This window comes from Myotis daubentonii, chromosome 5, assembly GCF_963259705.1.
Source record: "Myotis daubentonii chromosome 5, mMyoDau2.1, whole genome shotgun sequence".
NCBI classification, from domain to species: Eukaryota; Metazoa; Chordata; class Mammalia; order Chiroptera; family Vespertilionidae; genus Myotis; species Myotis daubentonii.
In genome coordinates, this window is record NC_081844.1 from 110,308,296 (window position 1) to 110,332,116 (window position 23,821).

Consider the following 23,821-nt stretch of genomic DNA (forward strand, 5'->3'; position numbering starts at 1 on the left):
CAGGGAGCCCATGCGCCGTCCATGGCCTGCCAGCATCGGGGTGACGTGTCAGCATCGGGGTGGCCTGTCAGCATCGGGGCGACGTGTCAGCACCGGGGCGACGTGTCAGCATCGGGGTGACGTGTCAGCATCGGGGCGACGTGTCAGCATCGGGGTGACTGTTAAATACCTGCAGGTCCGTCTCGCGGGAGACGCAGCCTGTACGTCTCTCCCGACCTCAGGCTCCTCAGGGCGTGCGGCAACTCTAGGGCAGAGGCCGGAAGGGCAGCCTCGTTCCCGGCTGCTCTGTGCCTCGGTTTCCCCAGTCTGTGCTGACACGTCTGGTGGTTGTGCCAGCCTGGGCCCACCGCGCTCCGTCTCTTGCAAAGGAACCTCTCTCACCAGCCAATTTCCAGGAGCATTTTCTTCTGGTTCTAAAAGGAACGTCCCCTTCTTCTCAAAAATGAAGAAAATTGCTATTTCCCTTCACCTGTGGGCAGCCTGCTCACATCGGCTGGGCACTCGGCCCGGAGACTGGCCTGCAGCCCTCCCCGCAGTGCCCACTCCTCCCCACAGTGTCCAGGGCCCTCCCCGCGGTGCCCACTCCTCCCCGCGGTGCCCAGAGCCCTCCCCACGGTGCCCACAGCCCTCCCCGCGGTGCCCGCAGCGGGCGGCTGCTCCTGTCCCGGTCGCCGAACAGGGAGGCCTTGGGGACGCCAAGGAGACGGCGTCCTCCAGAGAAGCGTGTCCTGCGCTCCCCGGGGCGAGGCCGTGACAGCTCCCTGCGATCGAGCTGACACCCGATGAGAACAGCTCTGTCAGCCCTGGGAGGGCCGGTGTCACCTGCGATTAATCCTTCGGCCCAAATCAAGCGGGTTCCTGATTAAACAGGCGCCCCGGCCCCTCACTCCCGAGCGAGCACCGCCTGAGCCCGCACAGGCCCGCAGCCGGCAGGGGGTCGTGGGGGGGGGGGCAGCCCCTCCCACCTGCTCAGGGGGGAGCCTCCCTCCCCTCCGGGCCCCCTTCTCCCGAGGAGCCTGGTCCTTCCCTTCAACCCGCGGGCGGCCGGGAGGCCTGTGCGCCCGGGAGGAGCTCCGGGGGGAGTTACCAAGCGCCCATCCCGCCCAACCCAGGCGCCGCGGCTGCAGACGTACCTCGGAGCGAAGGCAGCGCCTCTGGGCTCGGGATGTACCTGCCCTTGGCTCCTGAGCGAGGGCCGATGGGAGCGTCCACTCTGCACGTCCTCTCGCACCGTGGGGAGCCCCCCCCCCGCCAGGAGTAACCCCAGGGACCTCTGTCCATCTCTGTCCCGGGGTCTCAGAACCTGGGCAGTGGCTCCCCAGGCGGCCACGGGCTGGACCCACGGCTCTTCCTCCAGCGGCTCCTGGGCGCGGCCGCCCACGGTCCTGTCCCGGGAGAGAGGCGCTGCTCGGCCGCTGAGGCCCGCACGGCCCCTGCTCTCCCTCGGGCTCCGCGCCAGTCCGCGTCTCCCCTTTTCCAGAGCCCGGCCACCGCAGCCCCAGGCCCCGGAGCAGCCCGGCCCGGGGAGGGACGAGCCCGGCCCGGGAGGAGTGACCCTCAGGCCTCGGTAACCGGAGGGAGCTGCGTCCTGAGCGCCTGCCACATGCCAGGTACGTCACACCTGCCCCCTTCACCCTGAGCGCGAACAGAGCGCGGGGACCCGAGAGTGAGGGGGCGGCGCGGGGAGGTCCCCGAGGGCGCGGAGCCGGCTCCGACCCAGCAGGTCCCCTGGACACTCAGAGTCCGTGGGTTGGAGGCCGCGGGGACAGGCCACACAGGGCCTGGGGTCAAGGTGAAGACTTTGACCTTCACGGTGACAGCAGCAGGGAGCCCCGCGGTACGTGTTTCAGATGAATGAGGCGCGGAGGTGGGACTGTAAAGAGGTGAGCGGAGTGGCCCTTCCTCTGGGGCCTGCCCGGGAGCCTTGAACTTGCTCTTCCACTATTTATAGAAAGACCGGTGGGGCCCAGGGTTTGAGACCACGCCAGACCCCGGCCAGACCCTGGTCAGACCTGCCGATGTTGGGTTGGAGTTGCCACCAGCTCTGGTTAAGATTCAGGGGAGGGCCTGGCCGGCGTGGCTCAGTGGCTGAGCGTCGACCTATGAGCCAGGAGGTCACAGTTCAATTCCCGGTCAGGGCACAGGCCCGGGTTGTGGGCTCGATCCCCAGTGTGGGGCGTGCAGGAGGCAGCCTATCCATGATTCTCTCTCATCACTGATGTTTCTGTCCTCTCTCCCTCTCCCTTCCTCTCTGAAATCAAAAGTATATTTTTAAAAAATATATTCAGGGGAGGGAGGAGCATCCAACGTGGATATTGACGCCTTGGAAATAGCGAAGGCAGGTTCACCTGGAGGGAGCGACGGAGGCGGCTTGTGGAGGCGGCACCCGCCCCCTCCAGCAGCCAGGCGGCCAGCGCTGTTTGCAAAGGGGCTGGAGGTCAGGACGCCGGTGGTGACGGCGGCTTGCTGTCTGGCACTTTGCTGGCCTGACTGGGACCGCGCCCTCACTTGGAATCACTGAGTCAGTTGCTGCTCCAAACAGCAAAGAGCCAAGGCCCTTGGTTGCATGTAGCAAAGGCCCAGGCCAGACAGCTCATTCCCTGGGAGATCACTGCGGTCGACAGCAGGGACCAGACACCACGCGGGAGGAGCAGGGCCACGGGTGGCCGGGGCTCACGGGGCCGGGACCTGGAGTTAGAGACCCAGAGAGACGGCCCTGCCACTTCTCGCGGGTGCGCGGGTCGGTCACAGCGGTGACACGGCGTCGCTCCCCTGCCTCCCTCCCCCGCTCCGCCCGCTGTGGGTGGCCCAGCTCTGACCTCCCCGGCGTCCAGGTGCCGGCCTCCGGCTCAGCCCCCAGCCCGCTCCCCGGCCGCGTGGAAGCTCCAGGGGGAGGTGCAACCGGCGCGGGGGTGGGTCCTCCCTGGGCAGCTCAGGCACCCGGGGCCAGGGGTCTATTTGACACAGATGAGACCGCAGGGCGGTGGCCGCTGAGAGGGTGTGAGTAGGAGGCATCACTGGGTATCGGGGTACCCACCGCCCTAGACTTGGCTTCACCTTCATCTTCAGCAGCCTGCCCCCCCTTCAGATGCCCAGGCCCAGGGCCCTGGAGCTGAGGTGCCCCTCCCAGTGTGGGCGCGTGGGCACAGATCAGAAGCTCTGGGAACCCCAGTGTTTAGGGGTTTTATGGGGTGTCATTACACAGGCATGGCTGGTTAAGGCATTCTCCATGGAGGACTTTCTTTTCCTCTTTTAAATATATGTTGATTGACTTCAGAGAGGAAGGGAGAGGGAGAGAGATAGAAACATCAGTGATGAGAGAGAATCACTGATTGGCTGCCCCCTGCACACCCCCTACTGGGGATCGAGCCCCCAACCCGGGCACGTGCCCTGACCGGGAATCGAACCCTGACCTCCTGGCTCATAGGCTGACGCTCAACCCCTGAGCCACGCCAGCCGGGCGCCATGGAGGACTGAACTCACTCTCTGGCCTCTCCCCTCCCCAGAGGTCAGGTGTGGGGCTGAGTCGCTTCCGGTCACTTGCTTGTCTCCCGGCCACCAGCCCGCCCTGGAGCTCTCCAGGGCCCGAGCGAGGAGGCATCCCGTTGCCACACAAAGGACACTCTGGCCCCTCCAGATCCCGAGAGTTGTAGGAAAGGGGACCAAGACCAAAGTGCTTTTTCTTAAAGGACCTGTGTTTGTTCTGAAATCTCCTCTTTTAACACCAGCGTGTCTGGGGCCGCCCTGGGGCCGCCGCCTGCATCCCTCGGAGCCGTGGCTCCGTGGAGCAGGGCCGGGGACTGTCTCCTGGTCAGGCTGCTCCATGCTCTCCCGCTGGAGACAGTGCTGAACGTTCCCGTCGAAAACCGGGGGGAAGGGATAAAAAACGCTGCTATGTTCTTACCACGGAACACGTGCCTCCGTTAGACGTGAATAAAGCGCTTGAAATGCAGGCACTGTCGCCCTGGCAATTGAGCGCCCGCTGCGCATGAAGGTCCAGAAAAGGCAGGTGTCTCGGAAGGAAGTTAGTGGTTGCCCGGGGCGGGAGGGGTGCGCATCGGAGGGATGCCCATGGCGCTTCCTTTGGAGGCGATGAAACTGTCCTAACATGAATTGGGGTGATCGCTGGGCAGCTCTGTGAATGTACTTTGAATTGTACACTTTAGAAAGGTGAATTGTGCACTACATAAATTATACTTCATTAAAGCTGTTTGAAAATGAACAGATTAGCCCTAACCGGTGTGGCTCAGTGGATAGAGCAGTGATGGCGAACCTTTTGAGCTCGGCGTGCCAGCATTTTGAAAAACCCTAACTTAACTCTGGTGCCGTGTCACATATAGAAATTTTTTGATATTTGCAACCATAGTAAAACAAAGACTTATATTTTTGATATTTATTTTATATATTTAAATGCCATTTAACAAAGAAAAATCAACCAGAAAAATGAGTTCACGTGTCACCTCTGACACGCGTGTCATAGGTTCGCCATCACTGGGATAGAGCGTCGGCCTGTGGACTGAAGGGTCCCGGGTTCGATTCCGGTCAAGGGCAACATACCTTGGTTGCAGGCACATCCCCAGTGGGGCGTGTGCAGGAGGCAGCTGGTCAATGTTTCTCTCTCATCGATGTTTCTAACTCTCTATCCCTCTCCCTTCCTCTCTGTAAAAAATCAATAAAATATATTTTAAAAAATGAACAGATCAGACGTAGATATCAACCTAAATCAGTCTCAAAAAACGTAGAGAAAAGAAAGCAAGGTGGAAAAGGAAGCGAGGAAGTGCACAGCATGACACCATCGGTGTGAAACTGCAAAACAAAAAATAACCACACAGGTCGTCTTCGTTAAGGACAATTCTCCGTGAGACACGAAAACGTGGAGGGCTGTCCGCCAGCTGCAGTCTCCCCCTCCCAGAGTTGTTTCCCTAATACTATGGCTTGTCCACCCATTGCTATGGTTAGTATAGACAGGAATGTAGACACGGGTGGCGAAGGCAGCGCTCCAGTGGTGAGTACGTGAGACACAGAGTTAGTAAAGCTACTGTCACAGCCAGAACCTGTGTGTCTCTCTCCATACAAACAACTGTGAGCCGACTTTTGCTCACCCTGCTTGTCTGTATTCTGTCCCCTCCTTTCTTTTCATTTATCCATTGATTGGTTATCGAGAGGGAGGAGGGAGAGGGAGAGAGAAACACCGATTTGTCGTTCCACTTGTGTATGCATTCGTCGTCTGATGCTTGTACGCGCCCTGACCAGGGATCGAACCTGAATTGTGAATCGGGACGACGCTCTAACCAACTGAGCGATCTGGCCAGGCCTCTCCCTTCCTTTCTTAAATAGTTAAAATACCATAATGCTTTCCTCTGCCTGACTCTTTTCATTTATCTATTTATTTATTTTAAAGCATCACTTATTGATTTGGGAGACAGAGGAAGGGAACAGAGAGAAACATCAATGTGAGGGTGTCACATCCATCGGCTGCCTCCCCCGCGCCCCCCTGGGGTTCGAGCCGAAACCCGGGCATGTGCCCTGACCGGGAATCGAACCGGCATCCTTTCGGTGCCCCGGGTGACACCCAACCAGGCCCTGCTCGACCTTAATGAACCCAACAGCGTCCAGCGGTCACCCTGAGGGACTTCGCCACGGTCCCGTGAGCTCCCGGGTGACCGCGTGCCTTCTGTGTGCCAGGAGGCGGCCCCGGGATGGACGACTACATGGAGACGCTCAAGGACGAGGAGGACGCGCTGTGGGAGAACGTGGAGTGCAACCGGCACATGCTGAGCCGCTACATCAACCCGGCCAAGCTCACGCCCTACCTGCGCCAGTGCAAGGTCATCGACGAGCAGGATGAGGACGAGGTGCTCAACGCGCCCATGCTGCCCTCCAAGATCAACCGCGCAGGTGAGCCAGCCGCTCCCGGGAAGGGGACGGGGACGGGGACGGGGCGGGCGGGCCGCCCCTGGTGGCGGCCCCAGGAAACCCCTCCGGCCAGTGTGCCAGCGTGCCGTTTCTCCGGGGCGGGAATTATTCAGCTGGGCCCACGGCCCTCTGCCCAGCCCCGCCCCCCACCAAGCGGTAGAACTGAGAGGGTCCCGGCCTCGGAGAGCGGGAAACGGTGTTTACTTTCCTGCCCGGCCTGAGGGGAGCACCCCTCCGCTGACCTGACGGGTGGAGGCAGGCGACAAAGCAAGTGATTAGCGACACCTGGGACGTGGTCACCCGTCACAATCACCGACGTCTTCGTTTCCATTACCGCGGTCACAGTCTCTCCACACGCCATTTACACTCACCGCTCCCTCGGAGTTAGAGTGGCCCTTAGATCTGCCGGGAGAGTGTGTCGCTTCAGGCAGAAAGAAGCACGTTTCTTACTGAGTCGTGACTTTGCTGTTTGAGAACTGTACTCTATTATAATTGATACCTGTGGAACCCAATGCGTTGTAGCTGTTTAAGAATGCAGGGTGTCTTCAAAAAATGTGTGCACACTTGAACAGCTGACAGCCCAGTTTTGAAAAGGAAATGTGCTCTAATCAGCACTACCTATATAATTATTCAAGGGGTGTGCATATGTTTTGGGGACACCCTAGAGCAGCGGTTCTCAACCTGTGGGTCGCCAACCTGTGGACCGCGACCCCTTTGGGGGTCGAACGACCCTTTCACAGGGGTCGCCTAAGACCATCGGAAAACACATATATAAACAGTGGTTCTCAACCTTCCTAATGCCACGACCCTTTAATACAGTTCCTCATATTGTGGGGACCCCCAACCATAAAATTATTTTTGTTGCTACTTCATAACTGTAATGTTGCTACTGTTATGAATCGTCATGTAAATATCTGATATGCAGGATGTATTTTCATTGTTACAAATTGAACATAATTAAAGCACAGTGATGAATCACAAAAACAATTATGTAATTATATATGTGTTTTCCAATGGTCTTAGGCGACCCCTGTGAAAGGGTCGTTCGACCCCCAAAGGGGTCGCGGCCCACAGGTTGAGAACCGCTGCCCTAGAGTCTCCTGAGAAGGGGTCTGTCGGACTGCCTTAGGGGTGCCTGGTGCTAAGTCTGGTTTGTGAAACTAGTTGGGGTTTTATACACGTGCCCGTGTGTACACACGTGTGTGTATTTGCCCTTGTGCGGCACACGGGGTCACAGGGTACATGTCTCTCCCTGTGGCTCACAGTTTAAAAGGTTTGGAGTCACTTCCCCACAGCGTGATGGGTGCTAAGTGGCTCGTGCGCTGTGACTGTCCTTTGTGAACACGACACTCATCACCCATCGCAGTGCTCTCCTGCCGAGCGCGGCTGTCACTTCCAGCCCTGCCCCCACTGTGCCAGCAGCCCACACCCCGGCAGTCCACATGCCGGCAGCCCACACCCCGGCGGCCCACATCCCGGCAGCCCACACGCCGGCGGCCCACACCCCGGCGGCCCACACCCCGGCGGCCCACACCCCGGCGGCCCACACCCCAGCGGTCCACACCCCGGCGACCCACACCCTGGCAGTCCACATGCCGGCAGCCCACACGCCGGCGGCCCACACCCCGGCGGCCCACACAAGATGACATGCGCGTGTCCTGCCGTCCTGGGGACACGTCGAGCTCGGGGACCTCCAGGGTAGAAACATCTGGAAATGAAACAGTGAGGGGAGGCCAGGACATGTAAACACTAAGTGGAACCAGTGGGGCAGAGACCTGCGGGCACATCCCTCTGGCGTTAAAGCTGTTTCCGGGCGCTTGGCAGCCCCGAGGGGAGCGGCCTGCTTCCGGGGACTCCTAGCTCCCCGCACAGGATCTGCTTTCTGCTCCGAAGCCCAGAGAACACCCTCCACGCTGTAGTGGCCACTGCACTTCCCCCTCCTCCGGTCAGGGAGCCGAGCCAGCGTGGCTCACTGTAACCCGTCGACGGGAAGCTGTGGGTGTCCTGAGGCCGTGTCCGGGTGCCCGGGTCCCCCCAGTTTCCCAGAGGAAGGGAGCTGAGAGCCACCGCATCCCCGCTGAGGGCCTGGCGCTCTGATTTCCACCCCCTGGACCCGGGAGGCACCTCGGGAGTGACAGCGGTGGCGACGCTGTCTTCTCCGAGTTCACGGAGGGGTGGGAGTCCGGGATGAGGCTGGACGTGGGACCTGGGTCCGGTCACCTGTGCTCTGCGCGCCGGGTGACGGGGCCCTGTCCCTAGGCCGGCTGCTGGACATCCTGCACACCAAGGGCCAGCGGGGCTACGTGGTGTTCCTGGAGAGCCTGGAGTTCTACTACCCGGAGCTGTACAAGCTGGTGACGGGCAAGGAGCCCACGCGCAGGTTCTCCACCATCGTGGGTGAGCGGCTCAGCGGGAGAGCGCCGGGCGGTGCGGGGGGGGGGGGTGTCCACTGGGGGGACAGTCCCAGAGCAGCGCACCGGTGGCGCTAGGACAGCACCTGCGGGCTGGCGGCCCCTGGTTTCTGCCCGATGATGAAAGCGGCAAAGGGAAGCTTGAGCCGAGAGGGGGTGTTCCTGGCACATCCCGGTGATGGCGGAGGCGGGACAGATGCTCGCCGCCTCTGGGTCTGGTTCTCACCTACTCTCTTGCCAGCATCCCTGAGCCAGAGCCCCTGGCCGTCTAGCCTTATGTCCCTTCCTACACATTCCCGCGCCGGCCTCCTCCCGGCCCTGCATCCCGTCAGCTCTCCACATCCACCCCTGCCTGTCTCTCGCCTTCACCACCTCGGCAGACCTCCCTGCATCAAACCTCCCGCTGCTTCTGTCTGAGACCAGCCCTTCCTGCGGCCCACAGGGCACCGTGGCCCAGCCCCGCTGACACTCCAGCCTCCCTCCGCCCCTGCCTCTCCCTGGCTCCAGGCACTTGGTCTCCCCCGGCTCCGGAAATGTGCCCGTCCCCCTCCGCATGTCCCATCTGCCCGAGCATTTCCCTCCACACTCAACCTCTCAGCTCCCCGTTCAGGAGCCTAGGAGCCCCGCCCCCACCCCCCAGGCTGGAGGCCCCTCACACTCTCACAGCCCTGTGCCCTCTCGCCGACACCTCAGGCTGCACTTCCATGTCTGCCATGTCTGCGTCCCTCCTTTCCTGATGTCTGCCTCCCTGCCAGACCCAAGCTCAACCGGGATGAGCTGCTTTGCTCCCCTTGAGTCTGGGGCCCGTGGGTGTGAGAACTCAGGAGGGCGGGTGGGTGATGGGGGCGTGGATGCCCTGACCCCCCCCCCCGCAGTGGAGGAGGGCAGGTGGGTGGTGGGGAGTGGATGCCCTGACCCCCCCCCGCCCACCCCCGCAGTGGAGGAAGGAGGGTGGATGGTGGGGAGTGGAGGCCCTGACCGCCCCCCCCCCCGCAGTGGAGGAGGGTGGGTGGTGGGGAGTGGATGCCCTGACCCCCCCCCCCCGCAGTGGAGGAGGGTGAATGGTGGGGAGTGGATGCCCTGACCCCCCCCCCCCGCAGTGGAGGAGGGTGAATGGTGGGGAGTGGATGCCCTGACCTCCCCCCCCGCAGTGGAGGAGGGTGGGTGGTGGGGAGTGGATGCCCTGACCCCCCCCCCCCCGCAGTGGAGGAGGGTGGGTGGTGGGGAGTGGATACCCTGACCGCCCCCCCCCCGCCCCCCCGGCAGTGGAGGAGGGTGAGTGGTGGGGAGTGGATGCCCTGACCGCCCCCCCGCCGCCCCGGCAGTGGAGGAGGGTGGGTGGTGGGGAGTGGATACCCTGACCGCCCCCCCCCCCGGCAGTGGAGGAGGGTGGGTGGTGGGGAGTGGATGCCCTGACCGCCCCCCCCCCCCCGCCCCGGCAGTGGAGGAGGGTGAATGGTGGGGAGTGGATGCCCTGACCCCCCCCTCCGCCCCGCAGTGGAGGAGGGCCACGAGGGCCTCACGCACTTCCTCATGAACGAGGTCATCAAGCTGCAGCAGCAGATGAAAGCCAAGGACCTGCAGCGCTGCGAGCTGCTGGCCAAGGCGCGGCAGCTGGAGGACGAGAAGAAGCAGCTGATGCTGGCGCACGTGGAGCTGCAAACCTTCCAGGAGCGCTACTACAAGATGAAGGAGGAGCGCGACGGCTACAACGACGAGCTGGTCAAGGTCAAGGACGACAACTACAACCTGGCCATGCGCTACGCGCAGCTCAGCGAGGAGAAGAACATGGCCGTGATGCGGAGCCGGGACCTGCAGCTCGAGGTGAGGGCGGTGCGGGCAGGTGCCGGGGCGGGGCCGCCACCCACCGCGCAGGCGCAGGCGCACCGCCCTCCGCAGCCTGGCGCCCGGGGCCCAGCCCCACCTGCGCATGCGCAGACCAGCAGCTGAAGTCCCGCTCGGGAGCGCAGGCAGGTGCAGACACGTGCCCAGGGACCTCGTGGGGCTTCCCTCCTGCTGGGGGCCCAGGTGCCCTATGCGCACGTGCACCAGGCCAAGGGGTGGGGAGACGCAAGGGCCCACGCTTAGATGGTGGCCCCCAGGAGTCAGCGAGGAGATGGCACCGCGCCTGCTGGGGGGGGCAGGAGGCATGGGGGCCTGGGCGCAGGCTCTGCCGGCACCGCTGTGCGCAGAAAGGTCAGCCGGGCCCAGTCCCAGAGCCAGGACGCCTCTCGGTGAGCGGCCGCCAGTACATGATGCTGTCATTAAAGGACTCAGCGCCCGAGTGCAGACAGGGAAGGGCATTTGCTTAAGTCGTTCATTCCTTTCGAGTCCTGAGCGCCCCCCGCACCGGGCGCTTTCCCAGGGATGCGTGACTCAGGCCCCAACCCCCTGACCCGGAGCCACTCTCACCAGAGAACAGCAGACAGACGCCTGGCAGTGCCCATTGCTGTTCAGGAGGAACGCGCAGAGCAGGGGGCCGGCGGGCGGATGCTGTCTTGGGGGACGGTCGAGGAGGCCAGTGAGAGGGGACGCGGGCAGAGGCCGAGGACAGGGAGGGCCGGCCATGCTAGTCTCAGGGTGGAGCTCCCAGCGACCAAGGCCCGAGCAGGGGGCATGCGTGGTGGTGTTTCTGGAGCCACAGGAGCAAGTGGCCGGGAAGGAGGTGGGGGGTGGGGGAGGCGGCCAGGACCCCGCTGGAGGGGACGTGGTGAGACCGTTGCCGTTCATCCCAGGTGACGGGGAGCGCTGAAGGCCGGGGAGCTGGGAGTGACGGCTGATTTATTTCAGGATGGATCACTCCGGCTGCGGGTGGAGATAGACTCGGGATATTTATGAGGCGCCTGCCACGCGTGAGGCATGTGCTGAGCACCGTGGGGGACGCGGGAATAAATAACCTGATTTCTGGTCGGGTCACATGCAATTTAGCTGCAGCGGACAGATCAGTAAACAGCCCCCTGGAATCCGGGCGGATGGAGTCAGAGGTGTAACGGGCAGTGGGACGTGTGTGAAGAGCAGGAGCCCCAACTGTCATCGGTGGGAAGTCACATCTGGCTCCCGCTTCCCCGTTAGTTGACCCTCGGCCTCAGTCCCCTCATTTGTCAGGGGCAATCACGGCAGTAACACCCAGGCCCTCAGATGTCTGAGCCGCTGGGCAAGCGGCTGGCCCGCGTGCGCCCCTCCGTGCGCCACGCCCGCTCAGGGGCCACTGGGGACCCGGCCCAGCACAGGATGCTGACCAGGCCTTTTCCCACGGTCCCTAAGCAGGAGTGACCCCTGTGCCCGTTACCCGGCGCGCGCGGACGTTAACCTAGGGCGGGGCTCACACGGTTCTCTGCTGGAACTCTCCCTCCCTGAGATGTAGCCATAGTGAGGAAGCGTGTCTAGAACTGAAAGGCCCATCTGGCCCGCGCGTCCCTCGGCACATCTCAGCCCCAGGCTGCTCCCCTGCGGCCTCTCCCCCTCCCACCCGGGCCAGGGGGCGGGGGTGCAGAGCTGGCCTTTCCCAGCTAAAGCCGTGGCCCTCCACCTGCCAGACTCCGTGATGCCCGCCTCTCCGTGAGCCTGGAACTGACAGGACCGCCCCCCCCCCCACTCCCTCTGGGGCTCCCCTCCTTGCAGCCTTGCACACGAGCCCCCGTGTTGGGTGCTCTGCCGAGGCCAGGGTCGGGGCAGCAGACTTGCCTGGGCACCAGGTATGAGAGTCTTCTGCCCCAGTTCCTGACACTCACCCCGCGGTGACGCCCAGCACGTGTCCAGCTGCCCCGTGACCAGATGTTGGAACTGCCCCCGGCAGGCCCTCTAGACCCGTGAGCCTGGGACCTTTCAGCAGGAACGCTGTCCTTCCCAGTGAAACCTGCTGTGAACCCACGAGGACAAAGCCTAGGGGAGCAGGGCCGCTCTGGGGGGGAGTCAGGGTGAGCCCAGAGCTGGGCTCACGGGGAGCTCTGAGGACCGTGGTGAAAGGGCATCGACATGGCCAACGCCTCGGGGACACCGGTTTTACCCTCATCTGTCACCCGTTTCACCCCACGGTTACCCGGCATTTTCTAAACGGCGAATCGGGAACCCCCTCCGCCGGGAGGGGCGGCTGGTTTTACTGGAAAAGGCTCTGTGGGCCCTTCCCGGCCGCCACGGAAGGAGGAGGGAGGGCGCGGCCCAGGTGGGGCCGCTTCAGGGGGACCTGGGAGCGCTGCCTCCTGGGCCCCTGCCAACCCCGCCCCCTGGGCGCCCGGCTGCAGATCGACCAGCTGAAGCACCGGCTGAACAAGATGGAGGAGGAGTGCAAGCTGGAGCGGAACCAGTCCCTGAAGCTCAAGAACGACATCGAGAGCCGGCCCAAGAGGGAGCAGGTGCTGGAGCTGGAGCGCGAGAACGAGATGCTCAAGACCAAGATCCAGGAGCTGCAGTCCATCATCCAGGTGGGGGGCCTGAGGCGGGGAAAGCGTCTTCAACGGACCCGCTCCGCACGGCCAGGGCCCGAGCCGGGGGCCTGCTGGTCCTCAAAGACCCAGAGAGGCTCACCGTGGCGGGTGGCCCCGTGGTTAGAGCGCCGGCCCGGGCCCAAAGGGTCGTGGGTTCGGTCCCCAGCCCCCATCAGGGTATGTGAGGGAGGCAACCAATCGATGTTTCTCTCCACCTCCCCCCCACTTCCACTCCCTAAAAAACATCAACGGAAACAATACCCTCAGGTGAGGATGAACCCAAAAAATCGCAAGATCCTCCACGGTCAGCCGTGTGTTTATTAACACTCCGCGTGCCTCCTGCCCCGGTCGGCACGGAGCACGGGGGGTGGAGGGCGTCTCCGCGGAGTGACGGCCCAGCGCACACCTAAGGGAGAGAAGAGGCCGCCTGCCTCCCCTGCCTCTCCCTGCCTCTCCCTGCCCCCCTACCTCCCCTTAGCCCTCTGCCTCCCCCTGCCTCTCCCTACCCCCCTACCTCCCCTTAGCCCTCTGCCTCCCCCTGCCTCTCCCTACCCCCCTGCCTCCCCTTAGCCCTCTACCTCCCCCTGCCTCTCCCTACCCCCCTACCTCCCCTTAGCCCTCTACCTCCCCCTGCCTCTCCCTACCCCCCTGCCTCCCCTTAGCCCTCTGCCTCTCCCTGCCTCTCCCTGCCCCCCTACCTCCCCTTAGCCCTCTGCCTCCCCCTGCCTCTCCCTACCCCCCTGCCTCCCCTTAGCCCTCTGCCTCTCCCTGCCTCTCCCTGCCCCCCTACCTCCCCTTAGCCCTCTGCCTCCCCCTGCCTCTCCCTACCCCCCTACCTCCCCTTAGCCCTCTGCCTCCCCCTGCCTCTCCCTACCCCCCTGCCTCCCCTTAGCCCTCTACCTCCCCCTGCCTCTCCCTACCCCTCTACCTCCCCTTAGCCCTCTGCCTCCCCCTGCCTCTCCCTACCCCCCTGCCTCCCCTTAGCCCTCTGCCTCCCCCTGCCTCTCCCTACCCCCCTGCCTCCCCTTAGCCCTCTGCCTCCCCTGCCTCCCCTGCCTCTCCTGCCTCCCCTACCCCCCTGCCTCCCCTTAGCCCTCTGCCTCCCCTGCCTCTCCCTACCCCCCTGCCTCCCCTTAGCCCTCTGCCTCCCCTGCCTCCCCTGCCTCTCCTGCCTCTCCCTACCCCCCTGCCTCCCCTTAGCCCTCTACCTCCCCCTGCCTCTCCCTACCCCCCTGCCTCCCCTTAGCCCTCTGCCTCCCCTGCCTCTCCCTACCCCCCTGCCTCCCCTTAGCCCTCTGCCTCCCCTGCCTCCCCTGCCTCTCCTGCCTCTCCCTACCCCCCTGCCTCCCCTTAGCCCTCTACCTCCCCCTGCCTCTCCCTACCCCCCTGCCTCCCCTTAGCCCTCTGCCTCCCCTGCCTCTCCCTACCCCCCTGCCTCCCCTTAGCCCTCTGCCTCCCCTGCCTCCCCTGCCTCTCCTGCCTCTCCCTACCCCCCTGCCTCCCCTTAGCCCTCTACCTCCCCCTGCCTCTCCCTACCCCCCTGCCTCCCCTTAGCCCTCTGCCTCCCCCTGCCTCTCCCTACCCCCCTGCCTCCCCTTAGCCCTCTGCCTCCCCTGCCTCCCCTGCCTCTCCTGCCTCTCCCTACCCCCCTGCCTCCCCTTAGCCCTCTACCTCCCCCTGCCTCTCCCTACCCCCCTGCCTCCCCTTAGCCCTCTGCCTCCCCCTGCCTCTCCCTACCCCCCTGCCTCCCCTTAGCCCTCTGCCTCCCCTGCCTCCCCTGCCTCTCCTGCCTCTCCCTACCCCCCTGCCTCCCCTTAGCCCTCTACCTCCCCTGCCTCCCCTGCCTCTCCTGCCTCTCCCTACCCCCCTGCCTCCCCTTAGCCCTCTGCCTCCCCTGCCTCCCCTGCCTCTCCTGCCTCTCCCTACCCCCCTGCCTCCCCTTAGCCCTCTGCCTCCCCTGCCTCCCCTGCCTCTCCTGCCTCCCCTACCCCCCTGCCTCCCCTTAGCCCTCTGCCTCCCCCAACTGGCTGCCTGGCGCCTGCACTCTGACACGGAGCAGAGCTGAGCCGGTGTCACCCAAGCAGATGGCACCTAATTGGCGGAGGCGCCCACCAGCAGGCCTGCCCTGTCTTTGTTGCCACCTGTGAAGTGTTGGGGAGCAGCTCCTGGGGCTCCGATAAGGGCTGGGGCCTCGGGGTGCTGGCGGCAGCAGGGCTTATGCTTCTTGCCCGGTGATGACAGTCTCACCTAACAAACCGCAGGGACCCCAGGGGCGGCGATTCGCTCTCTGCTCCGTCTCTGCCCCCGGCTCCGCGTGGCCTGCGGGTGTCTGTGGTGTCCGCCCCGGCTCCCTGGCCCGGCACCCACCCTCTCTCCCGCCCCCAGGCCGGGCAGCGCAGCCTGCCGGACTCGGACAAGGCCATCCTGGACATCCTGGAGCACGACCGCAAGGAGGCGCTGGAGGACCGGCAGGAGCTGGTCAACAAGATCTACAACCTGCAGGAGGAGGCCCGCCAGGCCGAGGGGCTGCGGGACAAGGTGGGGGGGGGGTGCACCCTGCTGCCCGGCCCCCCTCTCCCTGACCCCGGGGTACAGCCCCACCTCCAGCACCGGCACCCCTGCAGCTGTTCGCTACTGTGTCCGTGGGGTCCCGTCTCGCTTCCCGATGGCAGGCCTCGGGGGGCACGCACCGGGTCTGCACGTCCCCCCTCCATCCCCTGGCACACAGTAGGTCTGAGCAAATCCCAGCTCATTGTCTGACCCACTGTGGCCGTCCCTGCCGGTCAGGTGGCTGCCACTTGGGGCGGCGGCCTGGCCTGCGGGTGGCTTGGCGGCACGCTGACCCCCCACCCGCCTGTCCCCCGCAGTACCTGGAGGAGAAGGAAGACCTGGAGCTGAAGTGCTCGACGCTGGGGAAGGACTGCGAGATGTACAAGCACCGCATGAACACGGTGATGCTGCAGCTGGAGGAGGTGGAGCGGGAGCGGGACCAGGTGCGCCACGCCGCCCAAGGGGGGACAGGGCCACGGGGGACAGAGAGCCTGGGGGGGACCGCGGGCCGGGGACACGAGGGTCAGGGGGGCACCAAGGGCCAGGGGGGCACTGAGGGTCGGGGACATGAGGGCCAGGGGGTCACCAAGGGCCAGGGGGGGACATGAGGGCCAGGGGGGCACCGAGGGCCAGGGGGGCACCAAGGGCCAGGGGGGCACTGAGGGCCAGGGGGGCACCGAGGGCCAGGGCACCCCGGTGGCGGCCGGAAGGGCCCACAGAGCCTTTTCCAGTAGAACAATCCGCCCCTCTCAGCTGAGGGGGTTCCCGATTCGCTGTTTAGAACAAAGGCTCTCTATGTCCCTTAGAAAATTCCGGGTAACTGTGGGGTGAAACGGGTGACAGATGAGGGTAAAAGATCCCCAGCCGGTGTCCCCGAGGCGTTGGCCATGTCGGTGCCCTTTCACCACGGTCCTCAGAGCTCCCCGGGAGGGAAGACACGGCCAAGGACTCGGGGCTCTGGGCCCAGGCCCTGCCCGCCCCCCCCCCCCGCCCCCCCGCCAGGACCCACAGCCGGCCGGGCTCTCCCACTTCCATTTCAAAGATGAATTCCAACCGGAGGCTCTCCGAACGCACAGGCAGTGGAACACGTGGGGCCGGGCTGGCCTCGCATGGCCCCTCAGTGCTGGTCTCCGGAGTAGATGGGTCAGGCCTGTCACTCAGGCGCGTGGCCAGCACGCGGGCACCCTGGCAGGCTCGGTGCCCTTGTCTGTAAAGTGGGAATGACAGGTGCCTCAGGCCCAGGGAGTGGGCCCCGGAGAGGCGCCCCGAGCCCGAGCCCCACGCGGCCGAGCCCAGCGGGATGGGGCTGCTGGGAGAGGCTGAGTGAGCCGCCGGGGCTGGGGCCGCGGAGAGAGCAGCGCTGGGCTGGGAGGCGTGTCGGGGGCAGACGGGCGAGAGCCAGGGGCCTGTCCCTCCCGCAGGCCTTCCACTCCCGGGACGAGGCGCAGACGCAGTACTCACAGTGCCTGATCGAGAAGGACAAGTACCGGAAGCAGATCCGCGAGCTGGAGGAGAAGAACGACGAGATGCGGATCGAGATGGTGCGGCGCGAAGCCTGCATCGTCAACCTGGAGAGCAAGCTGCGGCGCCTGTCCCGGGACGGCGGCGGCCTGGACCAGGTGGGCGGCGGGCGGCGGGCGGCGGCCTGGACCAGGTGGGCGGCGGGCGGCGGGCGGCAGCCGGGACCAGGTGGGTGGTGGGCGGCGGGCAGCGGCCTGGACCAGGTGGGCGGCGGGCGGCGGGCGGCGGGTGGGGCCGGCCGGGCTGAGAGGGGCACCCTCCCTCCCCCGGACAGCCCGCGCCTGAGCCTCCCGTGTGCTGGGCAGTGATGAGGGGACACTTCGTGCTGAAGGTGGAAAGTGAGGTGGAGCCCGGCTTGGCACTTGCCGCTGGCATCTCAGACGAGCCCCTCACCAGGTCGCTGCAGCTCCCTCTCGGGGCCCACACTGGAGTCCCACCGCCGAGGGGATGCTCACGGGGTTCAGCTCCCTGCTCCCCTTACAGTGCCCAGTGGGCAGGGTGAGGTGGGGAGTGGGCGCTGCCGCCCGAGCGGGTGATGTTATTAAAGCCGTCTGGGTCTTGGGGCCTGTGTGTGGGTGCAGGTGCGTGGGTGCAGCTGCGTGGGTGTGGGTGCAGGTGCGTGGGTGCAGCTGCGTGGGAGCAGGTGCACGGGTGCAGCTACGTGGGTGCAAGTGTGTGGGTGCAGCTGTGTGGGTGCAGGTGTGTGGGTGCAGCTGTGTGGGTGCAGCTGCGTGGGTGCAGCTGTGTGGGTGCAGCTGCGTGGGTGCAGCTGTGTGGGTGCAGCTGTGTGGGTGCAGGTCTGCGAGTGCAGGTGCGCGGGTGCAGCTGCATGAGTGCAGGTGCGTGGGTGCAGGTGCATGGGTGCAGGTCTGCGAGTGCAGGTGCGCGGGTGCAGCTGTGTGGGTGCAGGTCTGCGAGTGCAGGTGCGCGGGTGCAGCTGCATGAGTGCAGGTGCGTGGGTGCAGGTGCATGGGTGCAGGTCTGCGAGTGCAGGTGCGCGGGTGCAGCTGCGTGGGTGCAGGTCTGCGGGTGCAGGTGCGTGGGTGCAGGTCTGCGGGTGCAGGTCGAGTGCAGGTGCGCGGGTGCAGCTGCGTGGGTGCAGGTCTGCGGGTGCAGGTGCGTGGGTGCAGGTGTGCAGGTGCAGCTGCGTGGGTGCAGGTCTGCGGGTGCAGGTGCGTGGGTGCTGGTGTGCGGGTGCAGCTGCGGGGGTGCAGGCACGGTGCAAAACGCCTTCTGTGCGTGATCTCGCTTGACGTGCAGGACTGCCCAGCAGAAAGGCCCCACCACTCCCCTCCTTCCCCGAGGAGGGACCCAGACAGGCCCCGAGCAGCTTGCCTGGGGCCCCACTATCGGGGCCTGGGAGACGGGGATGCCCACCCCTCACCCCCCGACCCCCCATAGAGGACGCCCTGGCTGGAGGCAGACCAGAGCCTGGCGTTTCCGCAGGCTGTCAGTACACGGAGCAGGGCGCGTGGAGCCGGGAGCGGGCTGTGGCGCCTCCACCCGGGCCTTGGTGTGGCCCCCGGGAGCCAGTGCGCGGTGCCCTCAGCTCTCGAGCCTCTCGTGCTCACACAGACGCTCAGGAAGGGCCTGGTGCCGGGCATGAGGTGGGCTCAGGGACAGCGGCCAACTGTACGGACAAGAGGGGGCCACGGGACAGACGGGCCAGGCCAGGGGGCGGGGTGGCACCCTGGCATGCTGTCGGCGGCCACGATGGCCGACTGGGCGGTGGGGACAGGCAGGGGCCACAGTGGGAGGAGCCGCAAGGGGAGGGGGGCGGCGGTGGTGGAAGGACGGGCGTTGTCCGCTTTGCACGGGCCGGGAGGGGTTTGTGCAGGGAGGTAGGGCAGCTTTGGCTCTGGAGGCCGTAGGGTAGCCGGTGGGGGTGGCATGGCATGGCTTTGGGGGTCAGCAGAAGTGACCTCATGCCCTCGCCCCTCAGCCCAGTACAGAGGACAGGACCCAGCACTGTTTCTGTCCTTATTCCGTCATTCGGCAATGTGTTTTTGTTTGTTTGTTTGTTTTTTCTAAATATATTCATAGATTTCATGGAGGAAGGAGGAGAGAGAGAGAGAAACATAATGATGAGAGAGAATTATGGATCGGCTGCCTCCTGCACACCCCACATGGGGATAGAGCCCGCAACCCAGGCATGTGCCCTGACCAGGAATTGAACCGTGACCTCCTGGTTCAGGGGTCAGCGCTTAACCACTGAGCTTCCTGGCCGGGCCTGGCAATGTTTTTCGTATTCATAGCTCAGACTGGGGGCTGGAAATTGGAGAGGATGGTGCACCTTGGATCAAAGGGGCAGGACCAGCTTGGGGGTCCCGTCCCTGCTCCAGGCCCTGGCTGGCGGGAGGCGGGATGGAGACTGGTGAGGAGAGAGGGGGTGGAGCTGGAAGATGGCCTGGCCGCCAGGTAGACGGGCGTCGGGGGGGTCAGAGGCAGGAGAGAAGCGCAGGCGTCCTGAGCTCGGGCCCGGGGCGTGGCGGCGCCAGGGGCAGAGCGGCTCCGTGGCCTGGCGGCTGTCACTCACGCCCCACCCCGCCCGGCTCCCCTGTCTGCAGAGTCTGCCCCGGAACCTGCCGGTGACCATCATCTCCCAGAGCTTTGGGGACGCCGGCCCCAGGACCAACGGCCAGGAAGCCGACGACTCCTCCACCTCCGAGGACTCGCCCGAGGACAGCAGATACTTCCTGCCCTGCCACCCGCCCAAGCGCAGGATGAACCTGAAGGGCATCCAGGTGCCTGCGGGCGGCAGCGGGCAGAGAGCGGCGGGCGGCAGGCGGCGGGCAGAGAGCGGCGGGCGGCGGGCGAGTGGGAGGCGGGCGGCGGGCGGGAGCCGGCGAGGATGCGGCTGTGCTTCTGCTGCGGGTCTCAAGCCCCAGACGGGCCGACCGTCACAGCCCTACGGACGGACGGACGGGCGCTGTGTGCTGTGCGTGTTGGCCAGCCCCCTCGTTTCCTCTAAATGTAGTAGGAGAGGCCCGGCCGGCGTGGCTCAGGGGGGAGCATTGACCTATGACCCAGGAGGTCACAGTTCAATTCCCGGTCAGGGCACAGGCCTGGGTTGTGGGCTCTGGCCCCAGTGGGGGGCGTGCAGGAGGCAGCCGATCCATGATTCTCCCATCATTGATGTTTCTATCTCACTCTCACTCTCCCATCCTCTCTCTGAAATCAATAAAGAAATATTCAACAAATAAATAAGTGGAGAGAGAGAGAGAGAGAGAGAGAGAGAGAGAGAGAGAGAGAGAGAGAAGGAGGCATTATTTCCAAATTCAACAGGTAGGTGTGAGTGCAGCCGCCCCCTCCTGAGTGAGGGAGTGACCGGCACAGCAGGGGCGGGGCTCCCCGTCCTCCGTCTGCCGGGCTCCGTGTCTAGCGTGTCCGTGGCGCATGCTGGCTCCGGATGAGGAAGGAGCAAGGGAGGGAGGGAAGGAGGGAGCCGATGTCGTGTGAGGGCCTGACAATGCCCACGGGTCCCCACCGTCCCCGGCACCACGGACCAGGGCAGCACATCCAGGGCACCCACTGGTGGAGTGGCCGGCAGCGGCCGACGCCTGCCCTCCCTCTCCGCGCCCTGGGCATGTGGATCTGCGCAGCCCGGCGCCTGCACCTGCTGCCCATCCTCTGCCCCTCGGAGCTCTGTCCTCTGAGCCCAGCCCTGGCCTCCCTGGGGGGGCGCGTCTGGCCAGCAGCTGTCGCCGCGGAGATGGGTGCCGTGCGCCTGCTGTGGTCGCAGCCGCGTGGCAGGGGCCGCTGGGCTCCCCCTCGCACTCCCCTCCGTCACGGCGCCGGGTCTGGCCCCGCGTGACCCTGTCCTCTGCCTCCTCAGCTGCAGAGAGCCAAGTCCCCCATCAGCCTGAAGCGCGCGTCCGACTTTCCAGGTTAGTGCGGCGCGGCCTCCGCTCTGTCCCCCGCTGCTCTGCGTCCCTGTCGCACCCCCTGGCGCTCGCCCCTGCGGGGACACCTGGGACTGGCCTCGGGGCCGGGGCGGGGTGTCCACCTGGTAATTAATGGTCACTGTGCCGGGAGGGCAGGAGCAGCCTCGTCGTGTCCACCACCCCTCCCTGTGGGTCCCCAGAGCCCCAGTGCATCCTTCTGTCTGTCTGTCTGTCTGTCGGCGAGAAGCGTACGCAAGGCCCAGCAGCCCCTGAGGGAGGGGGAGGGGAGGGACTCCCTGCTCCAGGGGACAGTACCTTCCCTGGGGGCCTGGCCAGGGCAGGGGCTGCTGGGGAATGAGCCCAGCCCTCCCCCAGGAGCCTGCAGTGGGACGGGGTCAGGAGAGGAGAGAGCAAGCCCCGTGGGAGCGAGGAGCCGAGCCCCCAGACAGGACACCCCCTGTCCCCCTTCCCCCCCAAGGGGCTCTCAACTCCCTGTCCCTCCCCTCTCCCCTCGGCCTCTCCTGCCCGTGGTGAGGACAGGGAGGGGACAGGAAGAAGAAGGCATGGACGTCAGCCCCAGCTCCTCCCGGTCCCTGCCCATCACCAGCTCCTTCCCCAAGATGGTAAGCATGTCCCCTCCTGCCCCCGCCTGGGCCCTGCTTCCCCTGCAGGCCTGGCGCCCGCTCCCCTTCCGGGCTGCACCCCAGGCCTCTTATGTGTGTGAAGATGTTTCGGGCCTCAGGATGTGTTTCCACCTCCGGCCGCCTCCTCCCCATTTAACTCTCAGATGGAGGAGGCGCCCCCCGCCCCCCCCCCCCGTCCCCCTCCCCCGGGGCTGTGGGAATCGCACGAGCTGCCGGGACTCTGCCACAACCCCTCAGCCCTGAAACCCCGGCTGGGGGCCCAGTTGCCCCTTCCCCAGCCCAGAGGCCCCCTCCCCAGCTCCAGCCCCCTGGGCAGCCCGCCTGGGTCTCAGCTGCCTCCCCCACCTGCCAGGCAGCAGCGGGCTGGGGATTAGCGAGTCTAACCCCAAGGCCACCCTGAGAAGCTTGTCAGCTCTGCTTCCAGAACAGGCCCAGGGGAGGGGAGTGGCGGAGAGGGGAGGGCGGCGAGGAGATGGAGATGCAGAGATGCGCTAACAGACGCTAACAGGTGACTCCTGTCCGAGCGCAGCTCTGGGGGCGGATCCAGCGCTTGTAGAAGGCAGCCCTTGCCAGGAGCCAGCAGGCCTGGTTTCGAAAGGACTCCCCACTGCCCCCCACACACCAGGCCCGCAGGTCTTCATCTGGTCCAGGGCGGGTGCCCCGACCTCGCAGCTGGGGCCCTAGCACTCAGCCTGTGCGGGGTGCAAGGCCACTCCCGCCTGCAGCCCATCCTCCCGCCTGCGCCCCCCCACCGCCCGCCCCCGCCCCCCCCACAGATGTGCTGGTTCTCGGGCGAGGTCCCCTCTGAGACCCGCTGGCCGGCCCCACACCCCAGCGAGGCAGGGCCGCGTCCCAGCGAATGTGGTCGCTGTGCCTGTGCTCCCGGTGCCCGCGGGGCCCGGGCGGGGCTGCCTGGCCCGTAACACTGCCCCTGGCGTCCGAAGCAGCCCCACCGGAGCCGGTCCAGTATCATGTCCATCACCGCTGAGCCCCCGGGGAACGACTCCATCGTGAGGCGCTGCAAGGAGGACGCGCCCCATCGGAGGTGGGTGCCGGGCCTGGTGCCCGCCGTGCCCTCTGCACTGACCACCTTCCCCTCCCGGGCGCCGGGGAGGGCAGCGCGGGACCTGTTTTATAGATGAGGAGGCGGGGCTCGGAGAGGGACATGGCTCTCCCGGGGCCACCGGCCAGCGAGCAAATGGCAGAACCGGCGCCACTTGCCCCCGTGCGCGAAGTCAGGGTCCTCCGCCCGCGGCTCCAGGGTTTGGGCCCGAGCCACAGAGCCACCCGTGCATGGCCCCGGCTCCTGCCTCTCCCCCTCCCTCGCCTCTTGGAAACCATCATGGTCCCAGAAAGGAAACCACTCATACACCTGGGCGGCACCGTAGGGGCACACCTGGGCGGCACCGTAGGGGCAAACCTGGGCGGCGGCAGGGCACACCCAGGCGGCATGGCAGGGCACACCTGGGCGGCACAGCAGGGCACACCCAGGCGGCACGGCAGGGCACACCTGGGCGGCACGGCAGGGCACACCTGGGCAGCACCATAGGGGCACACCTGGGCGGCACGGCAGGGCACACCTGGGCGGCGGCAGGGCACACCCGGGCGGCACCATAGGGGCACACCCGGGCGGCACCATAGGGGCACACCCGGGCGGCACCGTAGGGGCACACCTGAGCGGCACTGTAGGGACACACCCGGGCGGCACGGCAGGGGCACACCTGGGCGGTACCGTAGGAGCACACCCGGACGGCACGGCAGGGGCACACCTGGGCGGCACCGTAGGGGCACACCCGGACGGCATGGCAGGGCACACCTGGGCGGCACATCTCCCGCCAGCCGCAGATGGCGTGTCACACTCAAGTCTGAGATTGTCGGGTCCTGAAGGGCCGAGAGCACAGGTCGCGGGCGGGGCTGGACCCATTTCTCCGGTCCCGCCAGGGCCTGGCATGGGCCTTGATCCTCCGTGGTAAGGAGCACGTGTGAACAACCTGGACCTGGGAGAAGGCTGACACCTTAATGCCACGCCCACCCACCTCTCCCCTCCCCAGCAGAGCGCCCGCCGCATCCACCCCCTTCAGCCACAGCCCCCTCTCCCACCGACCCTCCTCTCTCCATCCCTCCTGCCCTCTCAGAACCAGCGTCTCAGAAAGCCAGGCCCCAGAGGCTCACCTCCGCGAGCCCCGCACACCCAGCCCAGCGCTCACACTCACGCTCACGCCCACCGCCCTCCCGCCCCCTTGTGTCTTGCAGCGCCGTGGACGAGGACAACGACAGCGGCGGCTTCGACGTCTTAGACCTTGACGGTGGGTACCCGGCGGCTCCGAGCCTTTGCAGGTGCCGTGCTGCCTGGCACTGAGCGGGAGCAGGGCACGTGGCTCCCGCCCGGCGCTCCAGCGGGGCCTGCGGACGGAGCCTGCACACAGTAGGGCCTCAGGAGCGAGGGGATGGGCTCTGAGAGGGCGCCGGGT

At 65.7% G+C, this 23,821-nt stretch overlaps 1 protein-coding gene across 3 annotated transcripts in view; it reads left to right on the forward strand.

Moving 5' to 3' along the window:
• The window catches only part of CARD11 (caspase recruitment domain family member 11), a 75,366-nt gene that overhangs the window by 37,877 nt on the left and 13,668 nt on the right, over positions 1-23,821 (forward strand). The window contains exons 2-14 of one of the 3 annotated variants that reach the window (XM_059699386.1): positions 1,481-1,610; positions 5,686-5,898; positions 8,176-8,313; positions 9,826-10,151; positions 12,569-12,748; positions 15,137-15,289; positions 15,619-15,744; positions 16,723-16,920; positions 19,390-19,566; positions 20,658-20,709; positions 21,247-21,328; positions 22,291-22,395; positions 23,604-23,656. In XM_059699386.1, the coding sequence (XP_059555369.1) occupies positions 1,604-1,610; positions 5,686-5,898; positions 8,176-8,313; positions 9,826-10,151; positions 12,569-12,748; positions 15,137-15,289; positions 15,619-15,744; positions 16,723-16,920; positions 19,390-19,566; positions 20,658-20,709; positions 21,247-21,328; positions 22,291-22,395; positions 23,604-23,656 (1,810 nt within the window). In that variant the 5' untranslated portion in view covers positions 1,481-1,603. Of the gene's footprint in view, positions 1-1,480; positions 1,611-5,685; positions 5,899-8,175; positions 8,314-9,825; positions 10,152-12,568; positions 12,749-15,136; positions 15,290-15,618; positions 15,745-16,722; positions 16,921-19,389; positions 19,567-20,657; positions 20,710-21,246; positions 21,330-22,290; positions 22,396-23,603; positions 23,657-23,821 lie in introns of all 3 variants that reach the window. The other 2 variants (XM_059699385.1, XM_059699384.1) reach the window with 2 other exon arrangements.